General features: G+C 41.1%; 1 protein-coding gene across 1 annotated transcript in view; it reads left to right on the forward strand.

The window, feature by feature from the left end:
- The first annotated feature begins 227 nt into the window (after window positions 1-227).
- Window positions 228-17309, forward strand: part of RPAP2 (RNA polymerase II associated protein 2) — a 63625-nt gene continuing 46543 nt past the window's right edge. Inside the window, exons 1-10 of the mRNA XM_060232197.1 lie at window positions 228-378; window positions 2731-2776; window positions 3111-3225; window positions 4034-4132; window positions 5990-6055; window positions 6651-6739; window positions 9637-9672; window positions 11633-12554; window positions 13630-13724; window positions 14872-14952. Coding sequence (XP_060088180.1) covers window positions 318-378; window positions 2731-2776; window positions 3111-3225; window positions 4034-4132; window positions 5990-6055; window positions 6651-6739; window positions 9637-9672; window positions 11633-12554; window positions 13630-13724; window positions 14872-14952 — 1610 coding nt within the window. The 5' untranslated portion in view covers window positions 228-317. The remainder of the gene's footprint in view (window positions 379-2730; window positions 2777-3110; window positions 3226-4033; window positions 4133-5989; window positions 6056-6650; window positions 6740-9636; window positions 9673-11632; window positions 12555-13629; window positions 13725-14871; window positions 14953-17309) is intronic.

Raw genomic sequence — 17309 nt, forward strand, 5'->3', positions numbered from 1 at the left:
CCAAAGTTCCTTCGGGCAGGCCAGTCACGTTTACTTCGGAGTAAGCAGAACTGAAGATAATATTTATTTCGGACTAACCACCGTAAGCCTTCGATCAAGCTCCCCCCTTCCCCGCCCAGCGTATTTCCATAAGGTCAAAGAAGCTGCTTGTCGCGCCTCTCAGCGCCGTTTACCTCAGGAACTGCTTCAGCTCCGGCTGGACTTAACGCTGCTGACTACCTCCGCCGCCTCAGCCTGAAAATATCCCGGCTTCCTGAGCTCCGCCTTCTCACAAGCAGCGCCGCGGCGGGTGAGAGGTCAGAGGGAAGAGGTTCCTCATGATGGCGGAAGAGAAGTCGCGAAGCTGCGCTAAAAGCCGAAGTCACCGCAGACGCCCAGGTAAGAATGGTTAGCCTCCACCACCACCCCTCCTGACATCGACATGGGTTATTCTTTCGCTGTCGTTCGCCACCATAATGGTGGTGGTGATGGAAAAGGAAGAAGGGCTGGGGCTGGAACAAACCACGTTTCCCGAGGGGCGGACGCAGACAAGACCTCCTGTGCCATCAACAAGCTTCGTCCCAGTGTGTCTTTTGGGGTTTAAGGTCAAGCAGCATGGATGGATGATGGGCTTGTAGCCCTGATTTCTAGAGCTCCCTGGCCTTAGATTTCGGACGTAGTCGGGTCCTGTGGATTTTTACTCGCAAGTAAACCTCACTAGGATAACCAAGCTTTCATAAAACCGTTTCAGAATTATGGTTTACTAGGAATAAGGCCCGTTGTGGGGGGGGGGGGGGGAGATACAACGGGCTCTAGAAAGAGGCTCTGGACGAATCCTCCCCTCCTTGCTGTCGTCCCTCCCACCCAAGTAAAGGCCTCTCTCCCCAGTAACTGCAATCTCTTTGCACACATATCATTGCTAAAGTGGTCACAGCAGCCCATGGTGTTCATACCAATAAAAGTGTGAAGTTTATCTTACAGTAATGATTGAAGAGGCCTAAATTTATGCACGAAAAAATGTCCTCAATCTGTTAATAGGAGCTAGAAGTATTTATTGTTTAAGATACGTATCCCATCTTTCGTCTGATCAAGGACACTGCAACACCTACGCATGATCCTGAAGCCATATTTTGTAGGAGCGATGGGCAAGTAGAATGTGTTTATAGTGGATGAAAGTTCAATCTGAAACTTGACAGCCATCAGCCAGTCATACTTACACAAAAGTTTACCTTGCTTTGTACAAAGTGGTTGATAGAACATGATATGTGTGCAGGCTAATCTTTTATTCCTAAATATCTGTATTATCTGACTAACAGCATGTTCTTGGGGTATTGTTAGAGATGCCAGTACCTATATCACAGAATGCATTTAAAACACTTCTTTGGAGAGAGACTTATCAGGGTTAGCCTACAAATAAAACTGTAGGATATAACTTATATGCTCCAGGCCTTGTATGGAATAAGAACAAAGAAGCTATCTTGGATCAGGCCAACGGACAATCCAGTCCAACACTCTGTGTCACACAGTGGCCAAAAACAAACAAAAAAAAAACCCAAGTGCCATCAGGAGGTTCACAAGTGGGGCTAGAAGCCCTTCCACTTTCCCCCCTCCCCAAGCACCAAGAATACGGAGCATCACTGCCCCAGACGGAGAGTTCCAACAATATGCTGTGGCTAATAGCCACTGATGGACCTCTGCTCCATATGTTTATCCAATCCCTCTTGAAGCTGGCTTTGCTTGTAGCCGCCGCCACCTCCTGTGGCAGTGAATTCCACATGTCAATCACAGAAGTACTTCCTTTTATCCATTCTAACCCGACTGCTCAGCAATTTCATTGAATGCCCACGAGTTCTTGTATTGTGAGAAAGGGAGAAAAGTACTTCTTTCTCTACTTTCTCCATCCCATGCATAATCTTGTAAACCTCTATCATGTCACCCCGCAGTTGATGTTTCTCCAAGCTAAAGAGCCCCAAGCGTTTTAACCTTTCTTCATAGGGAAAGTGATCCAAACCTTTAATCATTCTAGTTGCCCTTTTCTGGATTTTTTCCAATGCTATAATATCCTTTTTGAGGTGCAGTGACCAGAATTGTACACAGTATTCTAATTGAGACCACACCATCGATTTATACAGGGGCATTATGATACTGACTGATTTGTTTTCAATTCCCTTCCTAATAATTCCCAGCATGGTGTTAGCCTTTTTTATTGCAATCGCACATTGTCTTGACATTTTCAGTGAGTTATCTAACATGACCCCAAGATCTTTCTCTTGTTCAATCTCTGCCAGTTCACACCCCATCAACTTGTATTTATAGCTGGGATTTTTGGTCCCAATGTGCATTACTTTGCACTTGGCCACATTGAATCTCATTGGCCACAATGAATCTCATCGACCACGTTGACGCCCACTCACCTAACCTCAACAGATCCCTTTGGAGTGCCTCACAATCCTCTCTGGTTCTCACCACCCTGAACAATTTAGCGTCATTTGCAAACTTAGTCACCTCACTGCATACTCCCAACTCCAAATCATTAATGAACAAGTTAAAGAGCATGGGACCCAGTACTGAGCCCTGCGGCACCCCACTGCTTACCGTCTTCCTCTGCGAAGATTGCCCATTTATACTCACTATTAATTAGTCAGTTTTTGATCCACAAGAGAACTTGTCCTTTTACTCCATGACTCTTGAGCTTACTAAGGAATAGATCGTTTGGTTATGTGTTGAATTTATGCATTTTTTTAAAAGCAGGAAATAAACAGACCAGTACTTTGAAGAATGAAGATGCTGCACAAAGGTATGTTACATTTATGGGCAATTCAGCCCTCTTTTGAAAGTAAAGTCTACTAGTAGATGAGCCCAAAGAGCTCCTATAAGGCAAATGTTTACATCCATGCTTTATTTTGGTTTTAGACCAATAAAAATAGCCCTTGCATGTGTTTGCCAGCAATCTAGTAAAAGTGATTCATGGGTTTCTGCACAGAGGTGGGGAAGGAAGCACAGTATGTAAACCATGGTCTTAACTTAAGCATCTAAAAATGGCAAATCATGGTTTGGAACCTGATCTGCTATTAGCATAAACCATGGGTTCATAGTGTTGCCCATACAGACCAATGTTTTTTCTCTTGTAGGAGAGCAGCACTTGAGGCTGCTATTAGAAAGAAGATTGAATATGAGAGAAAAGCCTTGCGTATTGTTGAGCGTCTGTTGGATGATGATATTACTGAAGAGTTCCTTGTGGATTGTGTATGTTCTGCTTTTATACTAGTATATGTTTCTTTATTTTATTTTATTGGTGGATTTTTAATCTTTCCCTTTCTCTAAGGAGCTAAAGGGTTCTTCCTCCTTTATTTTATTCTCAGAACAATCCTGTGAGGTCATGTATGTCGTGAGAGTGACTGGTTTAAGGTCACCCATTGAGCTTCAGAGCAGAGTGGGGATCTGAACCTTGGTCTTCCCATCCTTTTCCAGGAGAAGACATAAGGTTTTGACAATATGTCATAGAGTATCATACAGTTAACAGCCATGACCAAAAGAGTGTTAATCTACAGACCTGTGCATGCTTACTTTGGAATAAGTCCCATTGAGTAAAATGGAATTTATACTGAATAGCAATGCCCAGGATTGCACTCTTGACCATGCTTAATTTCCCATTTGAAATCAAAGGGACAAGCTGTGAGTGAAGTCCAATTGATTTCTATATTCATGATAGTTGCCTATCTGGAATATAGCAAAACTGACTAGCAAAAAATAGCTTAACATAAGGCAAAAATAGCTTAACATAAGGCTAAAGTACCTTAAGTTGTCTCTACAATGTCCCTTATTATCAAGGAAAAGCAGATGGCAAGTCTTTGTTTTCTATTTTAAAAAACTACAAAAAGGATTTAAAAGATTTTAATTCTTCCTGTTTCATCAGTTACTGCTCTTTTCTTTTCATTCTTATAATTTTTTTTTCTAAATGTTTTCTTTCAATTATAAATTTTAACCATTGCATGTACTGTCTAGTGTTGTGAAGGTTTTATAGAAGTAACTCTGTTTTGTTTCATAATTGCAGGGAAAATTTATAACACCTTCTCACTATAAGGATGTTGTTGAAGAACGATTTATTATCAAGTTATGCGGCTACCCTACATGTCGAAAGAGACTAGAAAATGTAAGATTGAAAGTTTGATCCTGTCATGTAATTGTTAAGTAAAACCTGTTCAGTTCTGTTGCACAAGCGCTACTGGAACATCAAGCACAGATTTTTCATTTCTGATCAGCATTGCTTTGCACAATAATCAAAAGGCATTTTGTATGAACAATATCATGACCCAGAAGGTGGGGATTGGTTGAGAAATACCTATGCCTTGTATAAAGGTAAACACAGGATGGGATATAGTTAAGTTAACTTAGTCCAAGGGCTATTTGCAGTTTTTCTTGCGTTTCCGTTTGCAGAAGAATCCTTGTGTGACTGGATATGTTCTATGGCATCTAGCCTATTGCATAGTTTCTGTATTATTTTTCGTCATCCTTGCATTCTGCCAATATGGCTGAAGAGTCTGACATTCAGACCTGCAGTTTGTGCAGGTTCACTGTAACCTTCCACTGCAACAGATCCATAACTTTTATTTCTGTGTAAGACCAAATGTCTTTGACTTACTGGGTTATAAATTTTGTATTAAATGCCTAGGTTGAAAAACTAATACGGATGTGCGCACATGCAAATGCAGAGAAGCATCTACAGAACACTGTTTAAGTACAGTGTTTGTACCATGCATTCGTACAAATATTGGCTCTTAAGGCAGTTGACAATTTTTAAAAAGCAGTTCAAAATGCAGAGAATGCTGATAATCGTTAAAGATTACAGGAGAGTAAAGACAACAAACTGAGGGGGGCTCCTTTAGTCTAAACTGCTCCTTCTACTGTGCTGCTGGCAGGCCCATAGTCATGGTGAGACTGTGGGGGCACTGTCCTCTGAATTCCAGGGGCCACTCTGGAGAACAGCCTGCTTTTGCTTTTGCTTTTTTTCTTTCTTTCTTTTTTTGCCGTGACTGAGCAGCCAAAGCAGCAGCTGCTGGAGCCAGGAGAGTTGAGCAGGGCACAGTGCACTGCAGCAGCAAAAACAGCAGGCAGAGGAGCAGAAGGCGGAGGAAGCCAAATGGAATGGGCCAGGGAGGGGGGGTAGATGGAGCTGCTGGCTGCAGTGCTGGGGGGGGGGGAGGGAGGTGGAAGGAAGCCCCCCTGCTTGCACACAAGGTGCAATCCCTTCTTGACTCCAAAGTTTTAGGTTTGGATGTGGCCACTTTCAGAGCCTCCATCTTTTGCCCTTACCCCAGAAAGCTTCTAAGGAGTGGCAAGCATTGCAGTGGATGGGAAAGGGTGTCTCCTGACTTTTTAAAAAGCCCCACAATTTTTGAAATCCTGGCTTTGCCCCTGGCTGCTGGGCTACTAGAGAGGAAAAAGCTGCAAAGTTCCCTGCCCAGCCTTTTGCCATGACTGGAGGATACCTTCCCACCACAATCACCATGTAGTAGGCAAGTAATGGAGACAGTGGGTATCACTTGTCAGGGTCCAGACTACACTTCTTACAGAAGCCCCAACTGCTCCTTATTCTTTTGCATGGTGCTGCCATGAAGTTGAGAAAATAAAATCACCTCTTTGGTTGCTTATGCAGCTGTTTCACAGAGAGTGCTAGAAAGCCCTACTAAGCAGGTCTACCTAGAATCCTACCCAGGTCTACTCAGTGGGGCTTACTCCTAGGAAACTGTTCTTAGGATGGTACTATTAAATTGGCAAAGAGCAAGGCAGGCACAGAAATGGCCTATATAAGTGGGTTCATGAACAAAAATCATAAATGTAACATTGGGGAGATTGTGTCTTTAAAGATAAGCTGTTTCAATTCATTTGAGAAGCATTATCAGGGTACTGTTGCAGCTTGATCAGCAAACCAAAATATAGACCATTATTTCAGAGAATTGGCCTGGGAAAGATGTCACTTACTAACTTGCCAAAATATGCTTATTTTAAGGTGCCAAAGCAAAAGTACAGAATTTCAACAAAAACCAACAAAGTTTATGATATCAGTGAACGAAAGGTAAGCAGAAATGCTGTTTCTAAAATTGCCCACTTCATTACAAAAAAACCAGTCCAGGAGACCTGAGGCGGCAATACTGGCCAGATGCAGAATCCTCTACCCATGCTGCTCTTTTTGGCTTTCTTTGGCTGCTTTCAACTCTAATCTCTTCTTCCAGTGCAGTGCAGGAAGTTTCCATCTTCATACCCAGTAGTTTAGATCTTCACACAACAAACATCTAAGCAAGGTTGGTGTTTTCTGTGGTAATTTACATTATTGAGTTGTGCTTTGGCCATGGAACAGCCTTTATAAGCTCTTCCCATCCAACACACCCACATCTACAGAAAATATCATCTTGGATCAGATTAGAACCATCTGTGAACTAGAAAATGGGTCATGGACCATGAAGAGTAGTCAAAGTTAACTTCAACACCACCATAGAAGAGAGCCTGTCTTTCCTCTTCTTGATTATTTTCTGCATTCTTTAACTGAAATGTAAAGTTTAGTGAATCTGTGTTTAATGCATTTATCCAAGATAACAGATCTGTCGAATGTCACAATACACTGATAATCTGTTTTGTAAGAAAGTAATACTTCATTGTTGTTCTTTTTGCAGTGTTTTTGCAGCAACTTTTGTTACAGGGCATCCAAATATTTAGAAGGTCAAATTTCCAAAAGCCCACTGTGGCTACAAGAAGAAGAAAGGTATTGGTTAACTAACATTGCAAATTCTGAATCTGTAGAACCTTTTCTTGAGAATTGATGGAAGGAGGGTTAGATAGCTTCATGGGGGATAGCTCTATCAGTGGCTATTAGTCTTGGTGACTGAGGGTAACCTCCATGTTCACAAGCACTAAACCTCTGAATCCCAGAGCCAGGAGGGAACATCAGAGGAAGAACTCAGCTTCTGTCCCCTGTTGGCCCTCCAGAGGAACTGGTTTGCCACTGTATAAGACAGGATACTGGACTAGATGGACCATTGGTCTGATCCAGCAAGGCTCTTCTTATGTTGTTAAAGAAACAACAAACTGCAGGAGCAAGCTGTATTTTTAAAAATTTGCCCTGTGTTTCAAGATGTAATGCTTATCAAAGGATGTGACCTTTGCCATTAAAATGAGATAACTAGCTATGAATTGAGGACCATCTACCTGGTCAGTCTGACTTAATAGAAAAAAATGCTTTGCTTTACAAAGAATACATATAGAAATCTTGTCCTTCAGCCTTTTCTTAGACTGTTGTGGTGTTTTCCCTCTGTTTAATTTGTTACAGCTGCTTGGCCCCTGTGGCTGCTTCACCTCAGCACCAATCTGCTGAATTTTGCAGTGGCAGGGTGTATGTTTTTTATTTTACTTCAGTTGCAGTAGATTAGGATGCAGCATGGAAAAACGGTTATACTTTAGATGGATGTTCTAAAACTGACATATGAGATTAAAACTGGTATAAGTCAAATAGCCTTGCAATAAGATTAATCTGGAATATTTGCTCTAAAAAGGATGTCAGTCTTGCTGCAGAGATGCAATTACTGATAGCTGTATTTGGGAACTCTGGATGAGGACTGGTCACAAATGACATTGGGTCGCAAATCAGGAGGCATTCTTAGTAATATGCATCTTGTTTTATCTTCAGCCATGGTTAAACGGTTCATCAACACTGATGTTAAGGGCTGGCCAGGAATTGTGTTTTTAAAGTGCATTTTAGATGCTCGCCATCTTTGTTCCTAAAAGGCAAGACTGTCCCCCCCCCCCCCCCAATCGCCATTAATATTATAAGATTTAGGCTAATTTTTAGCAGTAATACAAAATTCAAAATTTTGAAAACATGTGCTGGTGAAACAGAATAAATATAATTACACCAGTCTCGGAAATACCTTTCCTATTTTGTCATTTGGTAGTAGGTACATTGGACCAGAGTAAATTGCACCTTGACCAAGTTGCCACTGGATGTCACTATTTCATTATTTAGCTTGGAGAAAGGTCGAACAGAATTTGCAAATGGTATTTAAAAGATAATTGTTGCCTCACATACAGAAGCCTGCATCACATACAGAACACTGTTTTGAAATCAGACATCATTATTCTCCCCCCCTGAAATATAAATATTTAGAAGAAAAATGACAAATGTGCAATCAGAACTTTCAAACCACATTTGTTTGTGAAAAGCTTTTGAGGATACTGAATAATCTGAAAGCATACCGCTGGGGGTGGGTTTGGGAAGGGGTTCTCTTTAAAATACAGACTTTGAAGACTGCCTGTTTTTGTAATTGTGATAAGGACATTGCAAAAAATATATTTTTTTTTAAATCAGTGATTCTCAAAAAGTCTGCTCAAAGAATAAAGGCCCCACACCAGTAATAGCTGTGTACAGCAAGGGTTTTTTGCTCATGGCTGGTGACTTGAAGGCAGAGATAGTCTGAGTCATTTTGATGCCCAAAGCAGAAAATCTAAATGGCAGCTATCATGGCTTCTTAAAAAAATAATACCCCAATATTTGGAGTTGGGGTATATGTGAGACCAAGACTTACCCCGTCTCCACAATGAACTTCATATGGCAATATCACATCCTGTCTTAGGCTGCACATTCATTCTTCATACATCTTCATCCATGCTAGGTGGAATCTGTAAGTATTGCCTTTTAACATTGTATTTATAATTGTACCTGCCTTCCATCCCAGACTGTAAGTCCACATGCGTGCAGTTCTTTGGGAATCTCCCATCTAGGTCCTAAGCAGATCCAGTCTTGCTTAGCTTTAGCCCGTTACTGAGCCCTGTGTTCTCCAGCTGTATTCATCTAGCGGTCACAGGATACCTTTCTTTGAGTTGGAGGTGAAAGGCAGCTCTCTGCATCCAGATGCAGAACATTCAGAACCCTATTCATAGCCTAGGTAATAAGTCCCCAACGTTTTTGAGCCAGTACACACCTGAGACACAGGGTGGTGGGCACAACCACAAAATGGCTGCTGCAGAAGGTGGAGCCCACCATGCACCCAGAGGAAGTCCAAATGAAGGGGGAAAGAAGAGAGAAAATAAAACTAGCTTTGTGGTGGCAGCCAGTTTTAATCTATGCAGCCAGTCATGTCTCCAGTGGCAAATCGGAAGCTTTGCTGAGCAAGAGCCCCACCTGGCTTCACCCATTTTCTGAAAACACTTGCTGAGCACAGGTAAAGTGCCAGTGGGCACCATGATGCCCAAGGGCACCATATTGGGACCAGTGTTCCCTCAAAGTCGAGTTAGTGTGGATTTCAAATAGAATTTGAAAACACTTCAAAACATTTTAATGACACCTTTGATGACTTTATTCTTGTTTAGTCTCTAGGAGGCAGCTCTAGCATGTAACAAGGGACCCCATTCTACCCATTATTTGGCAGACCTGAGACAAGTAACTTGAATAAATTCAAAAATATTCCTGAGCTCTTTTTTAAGGAATATTTTCAGAGAATTTGTAGCCTAGGTGTCTGAAGGTGTAGTAAGGTAGAAATAGATGGATACTAGTTTATATGCAGTTTTCTATCAATTTTATTAGATATGCATAAGTGATAAATTGGCGGGGGAGGGGTACCTTCACATTGTTGCTGGATTAAAATACTTTTTTGTGTGTTTTTCAAGGCCCCCTGACATTAAGTTGTTAAAGGAAGGAGAAAGGTACGTTAGAAATTATTATTTCATTTATTTATCCACAATCTGTTTGAAAGAAGTCTTTGATTTCCTGTTCTGCCCTACAAGTGCTGTTATTGTAGCACCCACAAAGACTTGTTTGCCTTGATTAGGTTTTTTCCCCTTTTGTGATGGTGAAAAGTGTGTTTGATCTGCATGATTTACAGCTGCCCCTAGTTTTGTACTCATAGTTGAACTTGTTGAAACATGACACAAACACAGTGTTTGTTCTGGGATCCTATGTACCAGTTTTTGTATATCATTTCCTTTGGAAATTAAATGGGACCAATTATAAGTGCTGAAAGCTTGTTTATATCTTCAGGTAAAACATTAAATGAGCAGTTCCCACTGGGTTTGTATTTGTTTAAAGTGGGGGGGGGACCCTCTGCCCAGGTCTGCCGTCTGTGGGGTTTTTTAATAGCTGTTTTGGTTTAGGTCTCTGGAGGCTTCCTTTTGTATGCACCTTCAAAGCAAGTAATTGCTCATCACTTGATATAATAAAAGTGAAAAGATCTGTTTTTCTTGTGTCAGTGAAAAATTTTCTTTTTAATCTTTTTTAATCTTTCCTTACAAATCTTACAATTTGTTTTTTCAAATTCCTGATAGCAGAGGTGTACTTCTTTTCGCAATTGAAACTGGAATCATGTTTGGCTTTTCATCTGGAAAGACTTATTTTTAACAGTGAAGCTCATGCTATCTGTGTTTTTAATGATAATGCTTAGCATTTATACAGAGCTTTCATTATGCAAAACACATAATCCATTATCGTAGTGTTGTCTTTACAATGACCCAGTAATGTAGTCCACTATTATTGGCCCCATATTTCACATGGTGAGGTGTGAGAGAGAGGATTGACTACATTACCCAACAAGTTTCCAGCAGAGGTAAAATTTGAACCACGCACTTCTTAGATCATAGCTCCTACAGAACACGCATCTTCAGAGTTACTCAAGTTCAAGCCTATTGCATATTTGTGTTGTTTATTTCAGGCATGCATTACTAATATACACAAACATTAAATATCCTAATCGCCTATCCTGACCCTTTGGAATGGACCATGTATTATTAAATGCTGTTACAGTATAAATAAGAAGTCCAAATCTTGTTGAGCCTATGGGCACTTTAGGAATTTGGAAAACATGTAACAGGCATCACCACCAACAGCTTCCAGAGAGGCTGAAACCAATCACAGAATAGTGGGAGGTTCCAGACCCAATGGTCGACCTATGATGGAGGCATCTGTTTCCTAACAGATACTTCTACATGCAAAGATGATACATCTGGGCTCTTCTGAAGTTCTTGTTCGAGTAAGATAAAGGAAAACCAAAAGGGGCTCTTTGCTTTGGGCAAGAGATATTTGGGCATGAAAGAAGTGGGTGCCAGAAAACGAATCCACAATGTGCCATGGCACTCGTAGGTGCCACAGTGATTTTAATTGAAGCGAGCTTAGCAACTGAAATCTGTATTTAAAGCCCAGATGTGTGTAGTTTTGACTCCAGACATAAAAAATGAACAGGTAACAAAATAAGCTAAATATTTGGGAAGTTGGCAAAATGACTGCTAAATCTTTTCCCATGATTTTATAGTACTGGATATACAGGAGGAGCTTGGAGAACCGTAGTCCACAACTATCAGTGCAACGCAATTGTAGGAAATATGCATCTACCCCTTTGCGGCTCCTGAATGTTCTCTTTGTTTCTGCATACTTTCTGCTTTTCTCTCTCCATTCACATCACATGTCAGTACATGAGGTCTGTGAGTAAAACCATAGCATGAAACTGGGGAAAGGTGTGGGTGAGTGAGGACAGGCATGCCAGCTTTTAACGTGGTTCCAGCTTCCATGTGTGGAATATTGTCAATTTGTAACTTGAGGAAGATTTGCAAAATGTGTTGCCATCCAAATGCTGTGTACATCTGTTAGTGATTTCCATAATCCATCTGTTAACAGTGGGCACTCGGGAAAAGAAGTAAAATTCCTCACTGAAGCAGTTAGCACTTCTGACATTGAAGCTTCTAGCCCAGCACCAATTCAAGGAGACTTGGACACAGAGACGGAGAGCAGCAGTGATGCTGAGCAAGAATTTGTTTCTTTTGTTCTAGCAGACAATTTATCCGGTGCAAAGAAGCTAGAGCATCGGGTGCCCAGAAGGAGCACACTCAAAAAGGAGCATGTTGAGAAAGCAGGCCTTGAGTCTAGCAATACAGGGGATGCAGCTAATCATGCTGCAGAGCAGTTAAGTAAATGCAAGTTAGATGCCCCAGAAGAGAAACATGCTGTTCCATGTAACTCACAAGTGCAAATAAGTGACAGTTCCCCTGAAACCAGGAAAAAAACAGAAGGTTGGGAAGGTAACTTTAGTGGTTCACCTGTGGTGTTCCTGGGTGTGAGCAAAAATGGAGCAGAACAATTTAGAAGGTTGCTTGCCAAATCGAAACAGCCCATTCATCATAGACTGAAAGGCCCAGCTGGCTCTCTTGCCACTAAAAGCAACTTGCTGGAAGGGCTCCAGCTAACATTTACTGAATGGAGGACTGAGGAGACACTGAAGCTTCTCCATGGCTGTTGTTCTGTGGCTGCACAGGAACCCCCAGACAGTGGCAAGGAAGAACTTGATGAGGATGATTTTGATAGCGCTGATTATCATAATGGTGCCACTTCTGAAAGAGACTTGGAACCCTGTTTGGACCTGTCTTTGTCTGTCAGGGAGTCCAAACTAGCAGCAGCTAAACCTTTGCCAAGCTATGAAAAACTAAAGGAAGACACAGCCCTGTTGAAGTTGAGGGTAAAAGAATTTTATGAAGGAAAGGTAACTTTGGCAGAAGAAGGTTTGATGATGCAACTAGGAGGAGAGCAGCACCGCAACAATAAGGTAAATTATTTTGACATTGAATAGATTAATTGCAAAACCACCCTCTCCAAAAACAAACCAAAGTTGTTTTCATAATGAGTTTTGAAGTGACGTGGGTCCAGAGAAGGGATGGGCATACTGAACCACAAAACAAAATTCACCATGGATTTTTCTGTGTTTGTGGTTCATGAACCAAAGTTTCTGACAGGTCTGTCATCTTGAACTTCCAGACTTTTAAAGCAGTTTGCAGCAGTTCATGGATAGAGCAGAAAGCAAGGGTTTAAGGGGAAAGCAGCAGAAACAGGGTAAGCAGCATGCTCAGCTGTGAATGCCTGAAAAACAGCTGAGTGGTGGGAGCACTTGTTGCTCTCACCAGTTAGCTGTTACAAGCTGTCTTGTGCACTCCCTTTAAATTTTAAGGGAATGCACAAGAAAGCCCAAAGAACAGCTGAGCAATGGGGAGCAGGCTGCTCTCCTTGGCTCAGCTGTGTTTTGGACCTGGTTCTTTTCAATGGGTTTTGCAGTGCCACGAACTATGAACTGGTTCAGTTAATGAACAAACCTCCTGATTTAGTTTGTTGTTTGGTGACAAACTGACACAAACCACATTTTTTCTGATTTGTGCTTATCCCTGGTTCAGAGTATAGGTAGTAAGCTATGGCTGAAGCCCTCAGAAATGCTGAGCACAAATGTATGTGGATGGGGTGGAGTGAGGCAGGGCTGCCTGTAACTTTGTAGCTTAAAGGAGTGAGCACAGTAACTGAGAACATCCCTTGCAGTATCTTGGACCAAGATCTCTTCTTCTACATTGCCTGAAATGTTTGCCAAAGTTGCTGCTGCTCTTTTATTCCTTCAACGTACTTTTCCAGTGGAAAATGCTGTGTAAGTAGTGTAAGGTGGCCTTAGGAGAATGGCTATTTTAAGACGTGAAGCAGCTCCCCCTCCCCTGCATTCAGTGGTCTTCAGTGATAGGTCATTGATTGAGATGAAGAAAGTTGAAAGGCATATTACTTTTGCTGTGTATAGGTGAAATGTGAATTTTTTGATGGTTTCTTCCTGGCTTACTATTTTACCATGCAGTTTTTTTCATATATAGGATTTTCATCAGTGGACTGCTTCCTATCCTCTTGTAGATTCTAGTTCTCAACAGCAGATTCGAAGGAGAATTGTTCTTGAGAAGCTGCAGAAAGTGTGAGTATATTTTCCACTTGCATCTCTTATATACCAACTGAATAGCCAAATGCAGTTGGTATAGAAACAGAGAACGCAGTGTGTTCTTGCACACTGCTCCCACCCAAAGCTTCCCAACAGGTTTTCCCCTCCCTTCATGCCAAGTGTGCCTCCTTGGAGATGAAATGTCTGTGAAGAGTCAGGCCTACACACCTTTGAGAGAGCAAGATGCTTCTGGCATCAGCTGCTGTCCAAACACAGAATGGCCCTTGCCACTCTGGCTGTGCCTTTTCCCATTAAATGGGGGAGTCAGGGTCAAACTCCAACATACAGCTGTCAAGGTAGTGGAGAGTTTCAGTATAATTGGTGATACAGCTCTCTGAAGAATTGCATTGAGTGCTTAGACTGCTGTGTGTGAACCAGTTCTCAAAAGAATTGCAGTAAGAGCACCTCCCACATAAAAGAGCAGCATAGTTTGCTTAGAGTTGTGGGTCAGAAAGCCACACTTGTCCATGGTCAGCCAAATTTATAACTTCAGATTTGGTCTGAAACTTTACTGTCATTTATGCTGCAGAAAAAGCCCAGCAAGAACTCATTTACACATTAGGCTGTATCCCCTGGCATAACCATTGTTTCACACAGGGCTTTTTTGGTAGAAAAAGCCCAGCAGGAACTAATTTGAATATTAGGCCACACCCCCTGATGCCAAGCCAGCCAGAACTGTGTTCCTGTGCACCCTGCTCAAAAAAAGCCCTGTGTCGTACAAAGCCAGCAGTAAACTAGCCAGGTCACATGGTATTTTCAATAGATTTTTCATGAGCCTGCAATGAACTTCAGCTATAAAAGTCCTCACAAATTAAAGTAAAAGATATGCCTTTGGAGGTGGGTTAGTATGTTTGTGTTGTCAAGGTTTCTGACTAATATAACCAAAAAATTATGTGAACCGATTTTGGGCCAGTTACTGAATGACTCAACCTTGTCACTCTCTACATCTACACAGTCTGTATTTAAAGCAGTCTTAAGGGATGATCAGGTTTACTTAGAATCATGAGTTTCACTCAAAACTCAAGGAGGTTTATCTAGATTGTTAATGCCAGTGGGCTACATTCTAGCTTGAAGACAGAATGTTTGCTGATATTGAAAAGATCTAATTTTGCTTTCTTTTCAGGTTGCCCAGTGTTTTGGGACCTCTCCTTATTCCTCTTGGTGATGTTTTCAGTGAACTTAAAAATCTTGTTAAAACCTTTGCGTAAGTACAAAACACCTCCTGATATTTGAACTAGTTAAATTAATGCTAGTAGAAGATAATTTGCTAATAAGGCAGGCTACGGTACAGTTGAGTCACCTGTTGTGGTAACAATTAGAGATGTAAAATGTTTAGGAATTTTGAAGTCATGGGGGAAAGAATTTTTTCTGGTTGTTTTCCTACAGGAAAAAATAGATATTTTGGGAAAATTGAAATAGATGCAACATTTATGGTACTTTCCTATCAAACCTATTCCCTCCTGTCACAGGATCACAGAAAACACTCGCAGTCATAGGCAGCTTTCAGTCCTTTCATTATTTTTAAAGCTATCTATGCAGCATTATGTCTGTGTTGGCATATGTATTTACCATGGTTAGCTCCTTTGCAACCATTAGAACTGGGTTTGCAGATCTGTGATTTGAGCTAATCAGAGTTAGAGAGAAATGCTGAGTCAGATGTCATGAGGTACTGTAGTTAATTCCAGACCTGGGGAGGAGGATAAAAAAAGACCACACAAGTCTGTGTGGCATTTCTGATTTGTTTTCTGCAGTTAGGAGATCAGGCAGCATCTCAATTTGTACTACTGATACAAGACTCTCTCTGGTCCTTCTAGGCACACTTGCCAACAGAGAGAGGTTGAAGTGATCAAGGACTAGTAGCAGCAACTTAAAACATGTACTTTGAACACTACTGACTAATCAGCAGGATCAGCAAGTCTCCCTAACTTGGCTTTAGGGATTATAGGACAGGATCTCAGCATAGTATATTTATTTGTTTAATTTCCTTCATTTATAATCTGCCTTTCTTGCTGAGACTTGAGGTGCATTGCGATATGTAAAGAATATAAAAACAGGATTATACATACAGTAAACCATGCAACAAAGACTGTCTACAATGTGAAAGGGATATGTAAAAGTTCTAAATCAGGAAATCTTCCGTCTTGACAAGGTGCATGAGGAGTGAGTGGGGAGGGAGTATGTAAGTCTGAAGTCATTTTGGTTTGTTCTTGTCACAAGCAGCCTCCAATTTGTTTGCAAAGTCTGAATGCACCTGTCTTGCCCAGAGGCATATAATTCAGTGTTCTGTCATTTTCATCAGAACTGTTTATTAATAAAGCTAAAATTCTAAGTGGTTATGGGGTACAAAACTCAGTTACAACTCATTAAATAATAATTGTGATATGATGACTTCAACCCAGTCTAGGGTTTCTGGAGACACAAAGATTTCTGCTCGTGGGGCACGATTTCCCTTCCCCTTTCTATGACAGCCAAAAATGCTATTCTTTCCCCTAGAAGAAGGATATTGGGGGAAGGGGGCATTTGGGGCTGCTGCAGGAGTAGGGAGATAAGAAAGTTATACCCCTCAGATGGAAATCCTTGTGCCCATGGAGATGCTAATCTGGATTCAAACTGATGGTTTTACTTCTAGTAGAAACTTGTTAAAAATAGATTACTAAGCATACTGAGGAACAAAGCCTGCTCAAGGCAAAAATTAGCATGGCTTCTACTAAGGGAAGTCCTGCCTCATCAGCCTTGAACAGGATAACTAAAATGTGGTAAAGGGTGATCTCATACACTTCATATACTTGGACTTCCAAACAGAATGTTTTGAAGGTACCTCACCAAAGGTCTCTGAGTAAGCTTAGCCGTCACAGGGTCAGAGGACAAGGTCCTCTTATGATTTAAAATTTGATTAAACAGAAAGCAGAGAGTAGGAATAAATGAACAGTTCTTTAAGTAGAGGGAAGTGAGCAGCGGGATCCCACAAAGATCAGTATTGGGATCTGTATAATTTCATTTGTACACAAATGTTTTGGAATTGGGAGGTAAGTAGTATAGTGGTCAAGTTTGTATTTGATACCAGATTATTCAGGATGGTGAAAACCAGGGTGGATTGTGAAGAACTAAAGAAGGATATAGTTAAGTTGGATGAATGGGCATTAACAAGGCAGATAAAGCTAAGTGCTGGTAAGCATAAAATGATGCACATTGGAACAAAAATCCTAACTTTAAATATAGGTACAGAGAACTTTTTCTCCATCTCCCAAAATAGTAGAACTTGAGCGCATGATGGGTAGTAAATACAGAATGAATAAAAGGAAATAATTCTCTTTCTTGCTCAATGAGTGATTAAAGTGTGGCTAGAGGATGTAGTGATGGCCTCAGGCATAGATTGCTTTAAAAGGAGATTAGACAGTTTCATGGAGGATAGGTATATCAATGGCTGCTAGCCATGGTGAATAAAGGAAACCTCATATTCAGAATCAATAAACATGTGCAACCCAGTATTAAGAGGCAATATCAGGGAAAGGCTGATCTTATGGTTATGGTGCATTATATAAATGAATGGAATTAAATAAA

This window comes from Heteronotia binoei, chromosome 2, assembly GCF_032191835.1.
Source record: "Heteronotia binoei isolate CCM8104 ecotype False Entrance Well chromosome 2, APGP_CSIRO_Hbin_v1, whole genome shotgun sequence".
Classification (NCBI taxonomy): domain Eukaryota; kingdom Metazoa; phylum Chordata; class Lepidosauria; order Squamata; family Gekkonidae; genus Heteronotia; species Heteronotia binoei.